Source organism: Brassica napus, chromosome C1 (genome assembly GCF_020379485.1).
Source record: "Brassica napus cultivar Da-Ae chromosome C1, Da-Ae, whole genome shotgun sequence".
NCBI lineage: Eukaryota > Viridiplantae > Streptophyta > Magnoliopsida > Brassicales > Brassicaceae > Brassica > Brassica napus.
The window spans coordinates 14491351-14511109 of record NC_063444.1 but is presented as its reverse complement, the minus strand read 5'-3'; the positions used below and the strand labels follow the sequence as shown (position 1 = coordinate 14511109).

The following is a 19759-nucleotide window of genomic DNA, read 5'->3' as shown; positions in this document are numbered from 1 at the left end:
TTCCAACTTCCCCCGGTTCGGTTTAACTCGATTTGGTTCGGTTCAGCTAGATTCGAAATTAAAATTGGTTTAGGTTCCTTTGATTACGGTTAATGGGCTTTAGGATTGGGTCTGCAAATAATTATTGTTCCTTTTCCCGTCTTCCTTCCCTTCTTTTCTTCTTCCCCCACCACCATTTCTGCAGAGGTAAATAAAAGAGCTCCCAGAGTTCTTTCTTCTTGGGGGAGATCTAAAGAAGAAACAAGATCTTATCCTTTTCCTCTAGATCTTCAGAAAGCAGGAACCTTTGCAAGGTATGGTTTTATATAGGTTATATGTTCATGCGATGTGCTCTTATTTTCATTGCTTAGCGGAACATGTTCTGTAGTTTATTTGTGTGCTTGCATAGGGAGCTTGATTTTCTTACAAATCTCCTAAGGTAGTTCCTGTCTGAAACGTTTTTTTTTTTTTTTTTTTGCTGAAATTCTTGTCTGAATCTTGTTTTTTTTGGGGGGTAAAATTCTTGTCTGAATCTGTTTTTTTTGGGTAAAATTCCTTTCTGAATCTTGGGATTGTGAAGACGATGATTCTCCTCGTTTTATTGACTTGTTTTGAATGTCATTGACTTTATTTCAATCTGCTAAAACTTAGAAAGATGGGAACTTTCTAAGTTTTCGTCATGTTTCTTACGTTCTTCTTCTGGTTTGTTTCAGAAACGAGAGACAGAGTTTGGTGGAGAGGAAGAGGCAATGGCGGCTAGGTATTGGTGTCATATGTGTTCACAAATGGTGAATCCTCCTGTCATTGAAGCCGAGATCAAATGCCCCTTTTGCCAGAGCGGGTTCGTGGAGGAAATGAGCGGTGAGCTTAACGATGGCAGCAGCAGCAGCAGCATTAGAGAGGTTCAAGACTCAGAGATCGATTTCGGTACAGACCGTGCATTATCTCAATGGGGTCCAATCTTGCTTGGGATGATGAGCAATCCTCGTAGACGTAGAAGGTTTAGGAGGACAGAGCTTGGCTTAGATAATGATGCCGTCAATATTACTGCAGCTGCTGATGTTGATGGAAATGACAGCATTGTCGATAGCCATCATCATCATCATCATAACCGTCGTCGTCATCGCCACATGCAACATGATGGAGAGGCTGATCTAGACAGGGAGTTTGATTCTATCATCAGAAGGAGACGGAGAAGCTCAGCTGCTATATTGCAGTTGCTCCAGGGCATTCGTGAAGGGATTAACACCGAGGATGAGAGCTCGGAGAGGAACCAGTTTAATACGGCTTTTAATTTTATCCAGAACAATACTTCTCCTTCTGGAACTGGAGATAACTTTGTCGGAACCGGGTTAGCTCACTTGCTTGAACATCTAGCTGATAACGATCCAACCAGGCACGGATCTCTTCCAGCACGTAAGGAAGCAGTGGAGAGTCTTCCAACGGTTAAGATATGCGAGACATTGCAATGCTCAGTTTGTTTGGATGAGTTTGAGAAAGGAAGTGAAGCTAAAGAGATGCCGTGTAAGCACAAGTTCCACGTCGGGTGTATAGTACCGTGGCTTGAGCTTCACAGTTCGTGTCCCGTGTGCAGATATGAACTACCTCCTGATGATGAGGTAAAGGCTGATCTGTTAAGACCGAGAACAAGAAGTGTAGAGATCAACAGAAGTGATGTGGAAGAGGATGCAAGGAACACTAGTGGGAACGAGAGAAGGTTCTCATTTGGGTGGCGGTTCAGCGGATTGTTCTCTTCCTCGGCTTCTTCTTCATCCGGTTCAGCAGCCTCAGGGTCGTCTCAGCTCAATGAGAACTCTAATTCAGGATAAAGGAGGAAAAATTAGAAAAAGAACAATCTCTGGTTCCCTTTCTTTTGGTCACAACTCATCAGAGCTTTGAAGTACATAAAAATATTGTGATCACACAGATTGTTGAAGATCTATAAACACTTTTGAGTTTTGAAGAATGGAATATTTTCTCTCTTTGTGTTATATCATTGCTAATGCTAATAGGTAAAAGTTATCATTCTCAAGTCTTTAAAGCTCTTCGCATTTTGTACAGATAAATGATGATGACCATAAGCAATTTGAAGTGCCTTTAAAACTATTCTATTTATAAGTTGACACACAGCTGCTTATCGTAATGGCCTATTAGCTCAGCTGGTTAGAGCGTCGTGCTAATAACGCGAAGGTCACAGGTTCGATCCCTGTATAGGCCACTTTTTTAAAACACCTTTATGGTGTTCAAAACGCCGTCGTTCCATTCTGCTGCTTGCGTTTTCTTCCGAGATATTTGTTTTTCTTTACGGATAATCGTTATCTGCTTCTCACTAAACACGAAGAAGAAGAAGAAGCAAGAGAGAGAGCTCAAACACAAAAATGGAGGGAACCATCTCGCCGCTTTGCATACGCTCTTCATCGAGTCTGTGTTACTTCTCCAGTAACGTTTCACTGGACTCTCACCGTTCACTAGGATTTACATTAGTGGATTCGCTCCGGCCAACGAACTTGGTATCCCTGCGAACGGGAAACAGACGGTTGTTTATTGCTCCGGCGAGAGGCTCTCTCCGTACGCCGACGCTTACCGCGGAGGAAGTGAAAGATGTCCCGATGCCGAAGATAGATAAGAGCGGCCGATTAAGCAGCCCCCGCGCCGCCCGCGAGCTCGCGCTGTATGTTTCATTCTCTCTTTCTCTTTGCCTCTGAAAATCGTATTTGCTTCGTTGACTTGAAAGGAATTGGAGATTTTTGGAACGGTTCAGTCATCTTTGTGGCTTGGTGTGATAAGAATAAGGCTCATATTAATTAGAGTTCCATGAGCTTAGAGGTGTTTTAATATAGCCTTCACTGAAATCTATTTATTTTAAGCTAACAAAATGAACTGCTATATGATCTTGACAGTGTTACACTTTATGCCGCTTGCTTAGAAGGCTCTGACCCAATTCGTCTCTTTGAGAAGAGGATCAATGCAAGAAGAGGTAAGTATATCAATAATATACATTTTTTTTTATCTTTGTTTTGTTTCCTGCTGCAATAGGAATTTCATTATAATTTTATGTTGGTTTTGTTTGAGAGCGTCATTATGTGGATCAATTGCTTGATTCTTATTGATAATTAAATGGCTTGTGACATGACTTCAGCGTGTGTGTGATCATTGGTTTGTACAGAGCCTGGATACGAGTTTGACAAGACTTCTTTGTTGGAATACAACCACATGAGCTTTGGAGGTCCCCCGGTTAAAACAGAGACTAGTGAAGAGGAAGATGAGCTTGTGCGTCATGATGAAAACGAATCGAAAATTGGTAGGTTTTATTCTCTAAGAATTAGTTTCCCATCTTTTTTACTTGTAAATGACATACTACTATTACCGTTTCTGCAGAAGCAGAAGTGCTCTCAGCTCCTCCAAAGCTGGTGTACAGCAAACTTGTTTTACGGTAATCTATTAAATGTATTAGTGGATAGATATTGCTGCTGGCCGTGAAATAAATCACGGATATTTTATTACCACTATGTGTTTTTCCCAAAGGTTTGCAAAGAAACTCTTGGCTGCAGTGGCTGATAAATGGGATAGTCATGTTGTCATCATCGAGAAGATTTCCCCTCCAGATTGGAAGGTATAAGTTGAACAATTGGAACTTTTACTCTGGTCAAGTATTGGATTGTTGAAAACTATCATTTTCTTCCATTGTCCCTTTGTTGCATGTGCTTTTGAATTAGTTTGAGCATCTACAAGCTGCCTCTTATTTTGTCTGTGTGATTATAGAGTGCACCAGCTGGAAGAATACTAGAGTTTTCGATTCTTCATTTAGCAATGTCTGAAATGGCAGTCCTTGAAACCCGACACCCGATTGTCATTAACGAGGTATCGCTCAACTTTCTCTGTGTATCTCCCCTCTTCAGTTAGCTTTGCAATGCGATAACCTTGATCATTTTGTGAACTAACACTGTTACAAAAAATGATGCAAAAACAAAGGCTGTTGATCTTGCAAAACGGTTCTGTGATGGATCAGCGCCACGCATTATCAACGGATGCCTAAGGACATTTGTCAAGGATAGATCAGCAGCAGCCACACCAACACCTCAAGCTTTAAAATTGAAGCAAGAGGTGTCGGTTTAAGTTAGAACAAACCCGTATCTACGTTTGGAGGCAGGCAATCTCAGGTTTTGGTCGTCGGGAATAGCTCGTAAGCAAAGTATTGATCCAGTGGTCCTATATATAGACCGTGTCACTATCAGGAGAGACACTGTCCTCACAGGCAGCTTCTGGTCCGAAGCATTTGGTACCTGAGACTGAATCTATCTATACATTGCAGCTCGACATGATTATTGCTAAGAACACAACATTGCCCCAATGTCTGTATAATGTATTTTGTCCTAAGAAATATATATATATTTTTATGTAGTCGTTTTCATGTTTATGTCTTTGTATCCATCCTCCTTACCCTGTGCTCCGTTGTATAATCAAAGCTTTAATCTGTTTTTTTTTAAATCAATATAGTGCAAAAGGTTAGGATGAGTCAGGGATATAAACCGTTCCGGAAGTAGACCAATCGACCAAACTGATGGCCCATGAAGAAAAGGTCCAGGCTATAAACTAGTGACCACATAGATAGCCCATGAGCCCTCATTAGGGTTCCTCGTTGTAGTCAACTATGTCGTCGTTGTATATATATACTATTACATCTCTTGTCTCCTCTTCCAACAAAGAATGAAACAACGTTTTCTTGCATCAACGCTCTTATCTCGCGTCTTTCATTGATTTTCTTGTCTGAATTTCTCTCTTAGGAATTCTTATTTTGATACATTAGAAGGCACATATCGTTAGTGATTTTACTCTCTTAGTCGTTTATTAGAATGAATGTTTTTGAAGTATTGAGGGGAGCTAAATGTTGGTAAGGATGATGAAAGAAATCATTCGGATTCCCATTGATTTCCTACGGGAAAGATGTGATCATAAACCAGCTACTTTTGACTTATCATCATCACTCCAACCTTTTTTATTTATTTTCTGTATCTTTTCGTTTTAAATTCGTTGATGGTGAGAGATGACGAAAGAAATCATTCGGATTCCCATTGATTTCCTTCGGGAAAGATGTGATCATTAACCAGCTACTTCTGATTCATTATCATTGAAACTAATTGTCTTCCTTTTAAATTTGTGTGTCGATATATATCATGCGGCCAGTGATGCAAGTAAAATATTTGCTACTCTTGATGAAGAACAACACGTTGTTGTTCTTCAGTTGATGATTGGTTAACCACCAAGATCTCTGAGGCCTAATGTTGTTAACCTACACTACGTTTATTTCACTTAAATATAATCCTAACCGTACTGATCTAAACCTGAATAAAAATCAGGTACAAAGCTGTTTATGAATCCAACCGTAGAATCAATCAGTTAAATGTTGGATTCGCCCATGGAAGTAAACCGAACAAAAATAATGTAAGTTTAAATTTCCAATCTAGAAAAATAAACCGGAAAATCATAATGAGCAAACTCCTTGGTGTGTCCGGCACAAGATGAGCACAAAAGATAAAGGAGAGAGGATGATTAATTAACCGACTCGTTAAACGACTATCAACAAAAATACTAAACCAAGACGAAGTTGAAGGTTGCCTAGCCTAAGTCACACTAGCCGGAATTTAACCAAAAACTAAGAGATTTCCATACAAGACAACGACATTTTTACCATTGTTTCAGTCGAATAGAAGCTGAGACGAAGCAGATATTGTAGCTACAGATGCCAACACCTTGAGCATCTGATACTTCTCTCCCAAATCAGTAGAATCTGGAGAGAATGTCGCTGTCTTCAAACAAGCAGTATTTTTCAGGAGATATATTGCCATCTCTCTGTCCCCTTGTCTCCCATTGTACCCAATCCACACGAAAGCCTCTAGACTAGACAACAAACACTCAGGAACAGAACTCGGAGGCCTCCAACCAATTGGGGTCTCTTTGCTTTCACTTGTTAATTTGTTCTAAGACCAAAGATATATATAATTAACAGTCAGTCAATGTATCGGAAAACCAAACCTGATAAAAGCAGATTCTAGAGACGACCACATACATTGCTGAGTCTGAGAAATCGCAGTTTAGGGGAATCTTGGAGCATACAAGTAAGAAGATCCCACCAGCCTTCAGTTAAAGTGTACAAGTCCAGATGAACAAGCTGATTGAATGTCATACCAGAAGGATGCATCATAACCTGTTATTTTTATTTTCATTTTAATTATACAAAAGAGATGAAAAACTACTTTACAGGATACAAAATATATATTTTAAGATTTTTGTAATTTTACCTCTGAAGGTGATAAAGATAGTGAAAGGCGGTGGACAGAAGTAAGAGCCTTTAAAAACTCTTGGGTCACTCCACTACTAGTAATCCAAACGCATGCCTTCTCCAACACAGGCATATTCTCCATTCGACGGAGGTCGACGTAAGCAACAGAATCTGTAATTTCAAGGTGCTTCAAAGAAGGGACATCAACCACAAACCGACCGCATGTACCGGAATGTGTGTCCAACATAGTTAATCTTTGTAACGAAGGCGCGACGACGATAGAATCAGTTGTCTCGTCTCCAACATGTCGTTCCACAAACAAGACTTCGAGATTTGGACAACCGGATAGAAGACGCGGTAGAGTATCGTTGTCTGTGTAATCGACACGGTCGAGCTTGAGAGTTTTGAGAGACGGGAGACAAACGGAAGAAGGGACGTTCACGAGGACGCAGCTGATGAGTGTCAAGATCTCTAGTGTTTCAGAGGTGTATAGGCTATTAGGCAAATTAAAAGACTCTTCCTTGGAAAAAAGATCAATTTCTAGTTCACGGACACGGCGACTAAGTGCGATGTTAATCCATAGTTCAACATCGATGAAGGGACAGTCAGGGCCGAGCTTGAGATGTAACTTGTCTAGTACTGGTGCTTTATTGGAGAGCAAAGACCTGTAAACAAACTGCGAGAAGTTCTTGTAGTCACCGGTGTGATGATAGCTATCATCGTAACCAAGTTTGGACACTGACGTCCAAAGACATTCCCATCTTTTGGACAAAAGACTTGTGGCCACGACATCTTTTGTAGGAACAAATGACAGAATCCGCAAGAGCAAATCATCCGACAAGTGACTGATGATGTCCATGTGAGGAAACACGATTGGATCCTGCAGATTAGAGAAACCGAAAGGGTTAACTAATCCGAATAGAGAAAAGTAAAAAAAAAAAAAACATAGAAAAACTTACAGTTTGATTATTTGGCCAAATGATAGTTTCTAAAATGACAATGAGACCAGAAGAGTTTGACCAAGTCGGAGATGGTCCTATTTCTCCAGTAGAACCAGTTGCACAAACTCTCTAGCGTTTCACAGACAACCCCTGATTCGTTTTTCTCACGGGAGAGTCCGAATAACAGAGGAGCCAAGAAACCCTAAATTATCACACAGTGCCCCCAAAAGAACTAAAGCAGACTGTGATTAATGGTCTCAAATTTAATTACCACACTTGAACCACCGGATAGTTTCAACTTATCATTGTTCGGCCTTTGGGCTTGACTTACGGCCCATCATATCGAAGTCTTTTACGTTTTCAGGCGTTGACCATATGTTTGCCTTGTATATTTTTTTTTCATCGAAAGTATGTTGTTATTCACTGATTATCAAAATAATCGATTATATTTCATTGTTTTAGGTCGTGAAAACATTATCGATTACGGTTAACAAAAACTGGGTGTTATCCCCTTTCTTTTTTCCTCTCTTAATCTTCTATCCATCGATTTTCACTCTTATTTATTCAATCTAGACTCATCAATAGTGTCAGGGTATAACTTTTATCTTGACCGAGTGGAAATGAGTGCGTTATTCAAGCATATGTCAGGAGTGTATAGAGAATATGCTATAGACTATGTGATGCTAAAGACTGTAACATCATTCTCACTTCCAAAGTTATCATTTCTACAGAGTTCTGTTCCAAAGAACTAAGATTTCATTAATTTACACACAGAACAGAACATAGACGCACCAAAAAATGTATTTTTTTAAAAACCCGTATTAGGATTCAATAGTCTGACAATCCTGTGTTTTGATCTCGTGATATGTGTTTACAACTCCGCAATACAAAATGCCTAGTGGACCTTTAAACAAAATTTCATTTCTGAATATTATATCAACAGAAAAATAAAAACCGGATTAGGCACTAAATGATGTTTAATGATTGATAATGAAACATTCAAGTCAACGTGGCAAAATCACAAAAGGGATCAAGTAGTTGAAAAGGTAAATCCTGACCTCTCTGTATACTCAACATACAAACAAATCATACAGAAATCACGGAATCATCATCTCTTTCAAAAGAAACCAGAAACGTTTTGTGAATAAACACTGTACGGGCATATGGTGTTCAACGGCGGGAGTGTTATGTCGGTAGCCCTTTTGTCGGCTGATATTTGGCAGCGAGCAAGGATGATACCACCGTCGGACCGCATAAGCAGCCGGGAAATGCTCGACCTTGTCTGCTTATTCCCGCTACAGGAACTGGGTCGATTCGCTGTGTGGTTTTTGACCGTTCTCTGTCTTCCTCCGCCAGGTTTGCTTTATCCTGAAGTTGACGACGAAGAAGAAGACGATCGTGATGATCACGCTTTCGCTTATAGCTCATCTTCAGCTGCCATCGCTACATATCAGAATCACTTCCATCTGCATTTTGAGTGATCAATATATTATCAAACCCGATCATCTTCGCTTCTTTGTAAAGTTCTCATATTGTTTTTTTATATATATCATTCGTAGTCACTTTGTAGTTCTTGCTTCCTGATCTCGGTTAAAAAAAAATCATAATCCTGATTAGAGTTTGTATCTCTGAAGTGTATTTAAAGATTCAGGGTCATTTTAAGTATGGTCCTTGGTGATAGCTAGACAATCAATTCGAGTTTAGTATGCACTTGAAACACCGTTGACCGTTCAATTGGTTCTGGAGTATCTCGGAATGTTTTAAGACTAGTGGGGCTGTTGTCGATTTGCTTTAAGTTTGTTCATATCTTCTGGGAAAATAATTATTTTGGTCGCTTGCAGATCGTTACAGCTTGTCATCATCCGTATATGTCCAGGTCAAGTAGGCTTGTTTGGCGTTTGATTTAAAATTATCTTTATTTTTCATTTGATCGCAAGTTCCAATCTTTCTGTCTCTGTAGCTGATATAATTTACACTTTCTAACTTTCTATGGGATGTATTCAATTGAGAGTTTTAAGTGATTTGTGTCAAAATGACAAATTCACCGTTATTGAAACATGAATTTTAAAAACTCATTTAAAATCCAGTATTATTGAACTTGGCATTTTATAAAGTATTCTGAAATCCACTGTTATTGAAAATATTTTAAGTTGTGGAGTTTTCAAGTTTTCAAGTGATTTTAGAGTGTTTGGGTGGAGTTTCTTAGTTAAAAAAAAAAAAAACTCAAATCCCTTGGTTTTAGGTGATATTCTATAGTGGTTTAACAAAAATCATTTTATTCTCCATAATTCCTTAAAATCATCTAAAACCTCGTTAAAAATCAAATCACCTCAGATTTTAGATTGAATAAGGATTTACGTTTGTTCTAAACCAACTTTTTGGATCTCTCGGTTTTGTGTGTGTGTTTTTGATTTATTGGCTTCCAAGAAAGAAAACATGTTTATGTAACTTACTCTTTTCTTTTTTTCTCGGCCTTATGAATAAAATTTGTATTGTTATATAAGAAAATGAAAATTTCCATTTATAAATTCTTTTTTAAAGAATATTTAAGAAATAATTGGGGTAGAAATGGATATGGACTGTGCCATCAATCACAGATTCACAGTCCATATTCTTCACCTATAAATAAACAGCCACACAGCTCATTGGTTCTCTCATTTTCTCATTTTCTCATTTTCTATTCATTTCACGACTGGCACAGGGGAAAAACAACAGTTTCATATATAGTACTTTACTTTTTATTAACGAAAACGTTCCTATATGAACTGTATCAATTGAAACACACAACACCTTAATAACTGTATATTCTTTGAATCAACATATTATATCCATCTCTCCAAGAAAAAAAAATGATGAGACCGTATTATATAATTTACGGAGAACTGAATATTGTAAAGAATAAAATTGATAAAAGTATACCAAAGATTAAAAAAAAAATGATTTAATTGCAGAGGCGAGATATTATCTCTTTTCTTAACTCAAAATACGTCCCGTAGTGCGACGGTTTGATAACGTAATGAGTCCCAAGATACAACTGCAAAAAATCTTCTGATTTGCGTCACTCTATCAGAAGCCTGAAGAAACTAGTTTTGTGTATATTCTCGGATTCAAAAGAAAACTAAAAAGAAAGATAAAAGAAATATGGAGGATTGTATGTTTTCTCTATCAACGGATAAGTTAACACAAGTGCTCCTTTTATAACTTCAAAAAAGATGAACACGTTATGTCATTTATGGAGTCGCTAACGTCATAATCCTAGCAATAAAGAAAATTTGATTTCCGTGAGTAAAGATTCTAGACGTTAGCAAATTTAAGTCATAATGTTGTATTGACCAAATCAAAACCAACAATATACTTAATTGAGTTTATATTTTATATTTAACCAAATATCAAAATATTTTATGAATAAGATTTAAAATAGATTAATTGACATTAAGTCTAATTAACTTATTAAATCTAAATTCAAACCTCACGTATCTAAAGTGAAATATTTGTTATATTTTATATTTAACCAAATATATAGCTTTATAAGCTTTTCATGTCATTCACTTTGGACCTCCATTTTTCATTCAAAACAACTCTGATTTTGACTAACAAATACACTAACTCATAGTGTTCACGGTGACGATTACATCGTGTCCAAATTCCGGTTCTTCCGACAGACGTCTCCGTCGAAAAACCCATCAGAAAAATGGTCTACACCACTTTGTCAAAAACGAGTTCCAACAAAAAAACACTAGATACTAACAACTAAAATCGGCTGCATTGCTCTTTCCAGCTATTTATTTCTAAATTATTTCCAAATATCTTAGTTGATGAGCTCAAACACGTTAATGATTTTTGTGTTGATTAATTCAAAAATGATTAATTGGGTTGGTGCTAATTAAACTGTAAAGTAGGCACATACAGCTCGCCTAATTATCACGCATCCATGTGTATATATAACACACAAGTCACAGCACATAGCAACACACCACAAAACACACAAATACATTAACGATCTCTTCGTTTGCTTTCTCAGTAATTAACAATGGATGCAATGAAGATGAGACTCTTTGAGGCTGTCTTGGTGGCTATGATGGCTTTCTCTGCTCTGCAACAGGCAGCCGCCGTGGATGCTCCAGCTCCGAGCCCTACCTCTGACGCTTCCTTGTCTATCCCTGCTTTTGTCGCTACCGTAGCCACTCTGGCGGTTGGGTTTCTATTCTGAGCACATTCGTTTTGATTTTTAGTTTATATAGAAATCATATTCTTGATTTCATAATTATTTTCACTCTTGTGTATTGTTTAAAGATTTGCATCCGAATATCAATAAACACATCCCTATCAGTTTCTTTGTACTATGATCAATGTAGTTTTGACGAAACTCTTTACCAAAAAAATGTAAGTTCATGGTAATTGAACGAAGATTAAACCAGTCTCAGAATATTTAGAAAAATAGGTTGGTCCATCTAAATGCATATTATAGTTTTTATTAAATTAACTATTAAATTGATTAGAAATGCATAAAAAATATTCTTTATTCTTTCATTAAATAAAAGCTACGGAATTACCTAATGTGATTAACATATATTCAACAATTAATGATTTTGAATAATAAAGATTTGATAATAGTTTTTGTATCCTCCATCATTTTTGTTTAATTTATATTATTAAAAAATTAAACAATCACATTAAACATATAATGAAAAATCTAATTTTTTTTCTTATATGTTATATTTTGAATTTCTAAAATGACTATAAATTACTAAAACTTTTAAAAACCAGGCAATAAAAATTTTGTGAACAATGATTTTACTTTTGTTTGTTATAAAAAAAACAAATGATCATAAAATCACATGAATGTGAAGTATCATTTAATAGATATTCATATAAAATATTTTTATATATATTTAATATTATTTAAATTAAACTATATATCATATACCATATAAAATACATAAATATGTTAATTTCAAAACTCGCACTGAAAAAGTATCGAGACCTGAATATTTTAATTTTAAAATTTTCATTGAATTTTTAAAAATGATTATAAATTACTAAAACTATTAAATATTTCACATTGAAAATTTTGTGATTAATAGTTTAATTTTTTTTGTTACAACAAATATACAAATGTTAATAAAATCATATGAGTAGAAACTTGGAAACTTCAATTAAATATTCATATTAAAATATACTAAATATCTGGTGGTAAATATTTTTGACCGGATTTTGGAAATGTTTTTAAAAGGATTTAGGAAATATAATATTAGAGATTAATTAAATCTAATTAGTTATTTGAGAATCTTTAGTTAGTAAAATAAGGAAGTTTGTATTATTTCAAAACAAATCTATTTATATAAAGTATAGTTGCATCCCTTCTCCTTGCGCCACGTCCTCTGCCACATAGATAAGTCGAGCTCTCTCTGGCCGACACGTGTCACTCAATAGCGAAACTCAACGTTTCATTTGAACGCGAGTTTTGATGGGCTTTCAACGCTTATCACGTGTTGGGCTTCTGTTTCTTTATTCAGCAAGACCAGCCACAAGATTTTCAGGGTTTCGTCTTCTTCTTCCACAAAATAAACAAAGAGTCTTCTTCATCGATCTCTGATACATCTATGACGTTATGTCTTCTCTTCAGATAAACGAAAACGTGTCTCCTAATTGATTCACCTCCTTTATCATTCTCCTTAACTCCATCACCCCTCTTTGAACACTATCTGTTATTGAATGCACTTTATTCTTCTGCGAGGCGGTGTCTCTTCTCTTATAAAAGGAAAGCCTTTATTTCCTTGAACATCATCATCTGAACTCGCCATTTACATTTTCCTTCCCACTACGTTTTCTAATTACCTTCTTCCCACACCTCGGGATGAAATCCTCGGGATGACGCATCACATGCGTTTCTGGGAATCACGGAACGTGAAGAACGGTGGAGAATCAGCAGTGACTACGGTGAACAGAACAAGATGCATTTACGTATTTGGCAGCGACATAGTTTAGAGAAAGCGAAGCTAATTTGTGCTTCCTTTCGTTTTCAATAATGGTGGATGATGAACTATGGTATGGAATTTTGATTCGCTACAAAGAGTGTAGGTCGTTTTCTTCTCGATCTGTTCCTCACATCTTATTTACACACTTCACGGTTTAGAATTGAAAACTTTAATCTGATAATTAAATCAAGAACACAAAATTTGCATGTTTGTTTGGTTGTAATGTTATAACATTTGTTTAATCTGCATTTGATGTTTTTGCAAAAGTGACTTATATGTTATACTGCAGATTTCACGACATCATCTTTATGCTACACGATAACTTTGACTGAGATGGAAAATATTGAATTTTGATATGTTTTAAGTTTTAGATCTTTCAGCCTTATGTTCATATGTTTGATTTCTTGGAAATTTACAAGCCAACAAGTTTGTGACTGAGAGTGAATTGACTGAATGGAATGTGCAGTCTTCCGCAAAGGATCATGAATAGGACTCAAAGAGACATGGATCATGGTTTGTTTCTTTCTCTGAATATGAACCTCCATATTCGTCTTCAAGTAAACATGTGTCCATGATATGATGTCATAAATCTTAATAGCTCTGTATTAGTTGGTTTGATCTGATTCTGATTTTCCCTTCTACATTTCTGTTTATGTTGTACATTATGTAAATAGCTACACTGAAATGTTTGATCCGATTTTGTATCACAGTTATCTGGTTCGTTTTTTAAGTTGTGGCGATAAAGCCTCTGTGGAAATGATGAACTGATGCATGAGAAAAAAAAAATAGCATCTAAAGGAAGAAAAAGGCTATTTGTAATTTTTATAGGAGCATGTACCGTGTGTAGAATTGTGTAGTTTAGAATCATTCCACTTACGCATTGTTCTTAGGTTCTTTTGTGGTCCATATTATTTTAATCTAACTGAGCATGTGGCTTGGTAACATGTAATACAGAGAGCATAGGGACAGAGCTTTCGGAGACTTTTGTTTAGTATGGTTAAGATAGACCTTGGATATGAGTATATTTTCTCGGTCCTAACTCCATTTGGTGACTTTGGTTTAGTATGGGAAAAGTTTCAGTTGATGTGATGAAAGGCAATGCACCTTTCTATTGCTCTATCTGAATGTGAACGTTTCATTACTATAAACATATTTCCCCTTACTCTTTTAAAGGTATTTATTGAAGTGAACTTCCTTTGTCCATGTCCTTTCTTTGTGGCGTTTACGTTTGTGTTTTCCCAACCCTTTATATTTCCAGAACAATAGTCATAATAATGATAATAATTCTTCAATGCGCAGTAACGACGCAACAGCCAGAGATGCGAACTGTAATTTGTTCAAGACAGAGAACATAACGCGCATTGTATATGATGAGTGAGGCTAACACTGGATGGAGTGTGGTAACGGGAAGAATGGCAGATCAATTTTTTTATATTTCAGATTACTATCTGATAAAGAGGGGCACAAGAAGTGGTTCAGTGGGTGGTTAAAACCAAACATGTGATTGCAGCTAAAGTCTGATTTGATGGGTTTTTGTCAGGTTGTAAGCGAAGCAAAGCTGTCTTGGTTGTTGATTGTACTATAGCTCTCTATTAGTTGATCGGATGTGTGTAACTAGCTATGATCAGACATGAACATATGTATATAACTTGATAAATTTTAGTGATAAATTTTGATGAATGCTAAACGATTAAAGGGAAATCAGTATTATAGGAATGAAACTTCAGGGTGTACAGAAAAGCTTGCATATTATGTTAGAAAAAAATTTAAAAAATTTTGAGGGAAAGATGTTGATTCCTTTTATTGTAGCCAAAAGGTCATTAATTGGGACCAAAGGCATCGCTTGCAATCTGCAATTGTGTAAATAATTGTGTGATGAGAATGTTGACTATTGTTAATTTCAACTTCCGTTTACAATCTCAGTTCTTTTCCTTTTCCCCTCATAAGACATTTATTCCATTCCTTCAATCTGTTACGATAGTCTATCTTTCCTTGCCTCTGAATACTTCTTCAAGGACCATCTTCATTCTTTTGGTACACTTTTAATTGATTGAAATTTGTAACGTAGGTAGGCTAATGAAGTAAGCGAATAATCTCACTTTTGTAACCTAGGAGGTCTGTATTCACTTTCTAATATGTAAATTTTAAATTAATATATCTTATATATTTAAAAATAATTAATTTCTATTCATCGAAAAATGTTCAAAATTTATAAAGTCACAACCAAGTAAATATTTACAAACAAACTACATATTTAAAATTATTGATAAACCTAATTTAAATTTAATTTTAAAAAATATAATACAAAAAGGTTTCAAGTACTCTTATCTAAAATGTTTGAAAGTATTCTTATGCAAGAAGTTAATATATTATACATGTATATATTTAATTTTATCTTACTTTAAAAAAATCAAAATCGATAATGCATGAATTGAAATAAAATCGAAATATTTGTATCTTTGGAAACTATTTCCTTTCTAAAATGTCACGAAAATATGATTTGTTAATAAATTTTATTTGAAATATACATGAACAGCTAAATTTTGAATCCAAATTATTGTATCAAAATATTTTAATACAACATGTTACAAAATAATTGTCTTGTAAAATACTATTATATTATTTATGAAAAATTATAATATTATTTATTTTTAAACATCCCTAAATCAGTGTGCAAAAAAGTGAAACTAAAAGGTTATTCACAAATTAATGAAAATATTTTTTAAAACAAATAAGTTTGACGAAAAATATAATGTATAGCAACGATCCGAATAACAATTCACACATAATATAAACATACATATAAACAGTGTTAAGCAAAAAACAATGAAATTTATTTTTACAAGAGACAAGTTTAAAAAATGATAAAATTTACAGAAAAACAACATCAAATGGACTACTCCTTATGATTTTTAACAAAAATAATAATACCAAATAATAAATATATTTTAAGATAATTTTCACAAATTGAAAATAAATTAAATATTTTTTTTTCACATCCCGCCCGCAGGGCGGGCTTACCCTAGTCTTATTATATAAAAGAGAGTTTCTCTCACTCCCGGACGTGACACGTAGGATTACACGTCAGAAATTCGATGGCTCCAGGCGTGACACGTGTCATGCGCGCCAAAACTTTGCGTTTCATTAACTAAATTCTGCAAGAAAGGTGGGTCTCATATTGTGTTATTTGGGCTTCGTATTGTCCTCAAGGAGCCCCGTTTGCGTGAAACACTAAGACCCTTGATCTGCATCGTTTTAGAATTTAGGGATTTGTCACAATTTTGATATCCGCCATTAGAGAGACTGAGATGCAGAAGTTGGCATGACGATTCCGTTCTTTGGGGTTTCACTCACGTCCTTTCAACTTCTTTCCATCCATCAAAACTATACAACTTCCAGATCCATTGCATTAAACATGTTCTTAATTCCTTTATCCATGATCTACACTTCAATGTCTTCTTAGAGGCGGTGTTTCTCCGTATAAAAAAAGGGATGCCTTGCTCCCCTCCAAACCATCTTATATATCTCTCAAACTCTATCTTCATCTTCAACATTTGCTCGAGGTGATTTTCGAATTTCATCTGTTCTGATTTTGAGTATTTTTGATTGATGCGTGAATTTTGAATTTGTCCGTAGTCGACTATGATATACATCGACAACTTCGAGTTGATGAGAGATAGAGATTATAGGCTCAAACCGAAGCTATCAATCTTCTCTGCGGTGCCAAAACCCAGTTATACTCTATTCCATTAGAGCTTTTGAATTGACCTTTTTGTCTGTGATTTAGGGGATCTTTCGTGCTTTGCCATTGCAGTCGAATCTGGAGAACACTGTGGGGATCTTGAGAATGGCAGGTAAAGGAGTTAGAGTCTTGACTACGCCTACCTCTGATTTTGATTTCAAGAAGTTAGAGTAAAATTAGGATCAGTCGTGTTCATGAGAGGATTATAAAGTAAAAGGATTAGATTTCAAGCAGAGTTGCGGATCTCTATTTAGATCGACAGTTGGGTTCCCGACAACTGAGCTGGCGCCAGTAACGTAGCAGAACGATGAACGTGTCTTTGTTTTCTCAGAACTTTCGCACTGAATCTTGGACTAAAAATCTCTTGGTAAGCTTATTTTATTTCAATTAATTTTTTAAAACTTATTCGATTTGATATGATTAAACATCCTTTTTTGTTACAGATTGGAGCGGTGTTGATCATGAGGACCTAAAGAGCATAAACATTATTTCTAAATCAAAAGAAGAGCCGTAAGTTCCATTATATCCATGATATCTTTTCTCATTTGATTGTTATGATATTTACTATTGCGAAATTGACTATGTAACAAAGTCTGATAGCAAGATATGTTTTACATACACCAAACCGAAAAAGACTACCTTTATAAAGCAACACCATCGTTTAACCAAATTTAAGAGGAAATAGCTACTCTCTAATGTTTTGTGGCTTTTTTACTTGAAAATGATGGTGATTATTTATGTATGGTTTGATTTCAGTGGCTTAGTGTTAATACACACCTTTCCTCTTCCTGGACTTGGAAACTGATTGGGTGATGAGGAGAAGGAAGCCATTCTTACAGGTCTTTAGCACCAGGTACTTGCAAAACTGTAACGCCAAGAATCAACAGCCAAAGGATTATTGTTTTGGCTGTAAGGTACTAGAATTCTTGCCTATTCTTTTTTCTTAAAAAGCTATCGGATGCTTATGTCGTGCTTCTGTTTTTCTTAGCCCAATCAAGTACAAAAAAAAATGCCTTAGAGGTTGTTGGGAAAAAGCTCAAAAAGAAGGTGTCTCTCTTGGCATTGTCAATTTTGGAGAAGAAAACAATGAGGAAAAACCTCAGAAACTGGAGCCCCTCCTTTCAGCCGTCAATAGCAACAACGGTAGCCACATTGTTCATGTTCCTTCTGAAGCCAATGATTTCTCGATGTCCTTCTCATATATTTTAAACGGAACAGGCCAGCCATTAGATCTAGGTTGAATACAACATTGGATATGGTTTGCTATATGCAGCCAATGGTCGAAGGAAATTGAAGTAGTTTACTACTATAGTAATTAAATTTATTAATTTTGGTTTCAAGAAATTAATCGATATCCATTCTATTATACACACAATAATAAATTAAACCTGTAAATCAACTGTCAACAACTAAAATACTTCGTCTGAACCATGTATTCCCCAAAGTTGAGATCTCATAAGAAGAGTAAGGAAATTTGAGGAAATCATAAGAGGAGACAAACTAATATTACCTTAAGCATCAACATGCCAACAAATGTTTTTACATTTATATTCAAAAAGGGTTAAAATTTAAAAGTGTTTAAAGTTTAACAAAAACAAAACAATCCTCCAAATCACAAAAACTTAAAAAAAGAAATGAAAATCAAGGCTGCTATATCGAATTAGAAATAATTTATATTTTCAATTTGTGATATTAATAATACAAGATTGTAGAATGCTTTTACTGGAAGGAGGATTAGCATCTGCTTGGATCCACCATCTATTGGTGTCTAGCAATTACATCCGCGTAAGCTCCTTCTACATTATTGTCAAGAAAAAGCCTAGCAACTTCAATGATCGTAAGTTTCAGAGCACGTAACACGCAATCACTGGATGCACTATTCGACATAATAAAATAATTTTTATCATAACTTCCCGCCCGTAAGGCGGATTGACCCTAGTTGTAGATATATGTAGCTATAGTTAGACTATATTTAAATGTGAGTAGTTAGTAATAGTATAGGTTAAGAGAAATACATAAAGTATAGTTTAAAAAAATATTCTACTTGGAATCAAGTTGGATTATTTGTTATTCTGTTTTAATAGATTGTAGGTATTAAGATATATGTGATGTAAATAAGATAAACTAAAAACCATTATGAACAGATATATGATAAATAATTTTATTTTATTTTAGAAATATTAGTGAATACATCTTCCTCTTCTATATCACATTATTATTAGTCTAAATGGTTTTATGTAAACAAACAAAAACAAACAACAGAAAGACAAATATAATATACATAATCTGTCATTCAAGATTTATACATGTTTTAAACATAAGTAACTATTGTAATTATATAAATTTATGTTTCACCCCGCGCAGGGCGCGAATTATAAACTAGTTGAAATCTTAATCTCAAAGCATTTTAATTCAATCTTGTACTAACATGACATTTAACTTCAAGTATTGTTCTTTCATCTTCATCATAAGAGTTGCTTTGAAAATAATCAAATATTCATTCCGTTACATGTTGACGTTTTAGATTTGTGCAAATAAATTAAAAAATATTGAATTTTGTATATTTTCAAAATAAAAACATCATAATTACACATAAACATATTTCAATTAATTGAAAAAATAAATTAAAGAATATTATTTATAATTTTTGTGTTGAAATTAAAATGACATTTATTTTCTAACAAAATTTTTATTGTACAACGATAATTAAACTGAAAATATAATTAATGACATGATTTAAAATTATTGACTGATTTCACGGTCCAACCGGTTGAATTGAATCTATGAATTTTCAAGACATTGGTTCATATATCTGACTATTGGTCGGTTCGGGTCCCAC

At 35.1% G+C, this 19759-nt stretch overlaps 5 protein-coding genes, 3 non-coding genes and 1 pseudogene across 9 annotated transcripts; 8 read left to right on the top strand and 1 right to left on the bottom strand.

Moving 5' to 3' along the window:
• The first annotated feature begins 100 nt into the window (after positions 1-100).
• Positions 101-1961, top strand: LOC106399044 (E3 ubiquitin-protein ligase SIRP1-like). The gene is made up of 2 exons (XM_013839522.3): positions 101-293; positions 693-1961. The coding sequence occupies exon 2, from the start codon at positions 729-731 to the stop codon at positions 1806-1808; it is 1080 nt and encodes a 359-aa protein (XP_013694976.2). The 5' UTR covers positions 101-293; positions 693-728; the 3' UTR covers positions 1809-1961.
• A 162-nt stretch (positions 1962-2123) lies between these two features.
• TRNAI-AAU lies at positions 2124-2197 on the top strand. Its single transcript has one exon. It is a non-coding gene; the product is annotated as a tRNA-Ile (tRNA).
• Positions 2198-2250: 53 nt separating this feature from the next.
• LOC111210840 (transcription antitermination protein NusB-like) lies at positions 2251-4471 on the top strand. Its single transcript, XM_022711534.2, has 7 exons — positions 2251-2650; positions 2880-2956; positions 3146-3280; positions 3358-3412; positions 3505-3592; positions 3742-3840; positions 3952-4471. The coding sequence occupies exons 1-7, from the start codon at positions 2358-2360 to the stop codon at positions 4093-4095; spliced, it is 891 nt and encodes a 296-aa protein (XP_022567255.2). The 5' UTR covers positions 2251-2357; the 3' UTR covers positions 4096-4471.
• A 399-nt stretch (positions 4472-4870) lies between these two features.
• LOC125581166 lies at positions 4871-4955 on the top strand. The gene has a single exon (XR_007318876.1). It is a non-coding gene; the product is annotated as a small nucleolar RNA R12 (small nucleolar RNA).
• A 61-nt stretch (positions 4956-5016) lies between these two features.
• Positions 5017-5102, top strand: LOC125581167. The gene has a single exon (XR_007318877.1). It is a non-coding gene; the product is annotated as a small nucleolar RNA R12 (small nucleolar RNA).
• A 55-nt stretch (positions 5103-5157) lies between these two features.
• LOC125581220 lies at positions 5158-5256 on the top strand (annotated as a pseudogene).
• A 146-nt stretch (positions 5257-5402) lies between these two features.
• On the bottom strand, positions 5403-7452 carry LOC106397793 (F-box/FBD/LRR-repeat protein At4g26340). Of its 2 annotated transcripts, none has more exons than XM_048744256.1 (4): positions 7219-7452; positions 6279-7139; positions 6047-6184; positions 5403-5786 (listed from the first exon to the last, which is right to left on the bottom strand). In XM_048744256.1, the coding sequence occupies exons 2-4, from the start codon at positions 7116-7118 to the stop codon at positions 5676-5678; spliced, it is 1089 nt and encodes a 362-aa protein (XP_048600213.1). In that variant the 5' UTR covers positions 7119-7139; positions 7219-7452; the 3' UTR covers positions 5403-5675. The 2 variants fall into 2 exon arrangements, with proteins under 2 accessions (XP_048600213.1, XP_013693875.2); XM_013838421.3 differs by having other exon boundaries at positions 5403-5957; positions 7219-7449.
• A 911-nt stretch (positions 7453-8363) lies between these two features.
• On the top strand, positions 8364-8681 carry LOC111211788. Its single transcript, XM_022713061.1, has one exon. It carries the CDS (start codon positions 8364-8366, stop codon positions 8679-8681), a length of 318 nt encoding a protein of 105 aa, XP_022568782.1.
• A 2467-nt stretch (positions 8682-11148) lies between these two features.
• On the top strand, positions 11149-11543 carry LOC106400353 (arabinogalactan protein 13-like). The gene has a single exon (XM_013840726.3). It carries the CDS (start codon positions 11231-11233, stop codon positions 11408-11410), a length of 180 nt encoding a protein of 59 aa, XP_013696180.1. The 5' UTR covers positions 11149-11230; the 3' UTR covers positions 11411-11543.
• The last annotated feature ends 8216 nt before the right edge of the window (positions 11544-19759 follow it).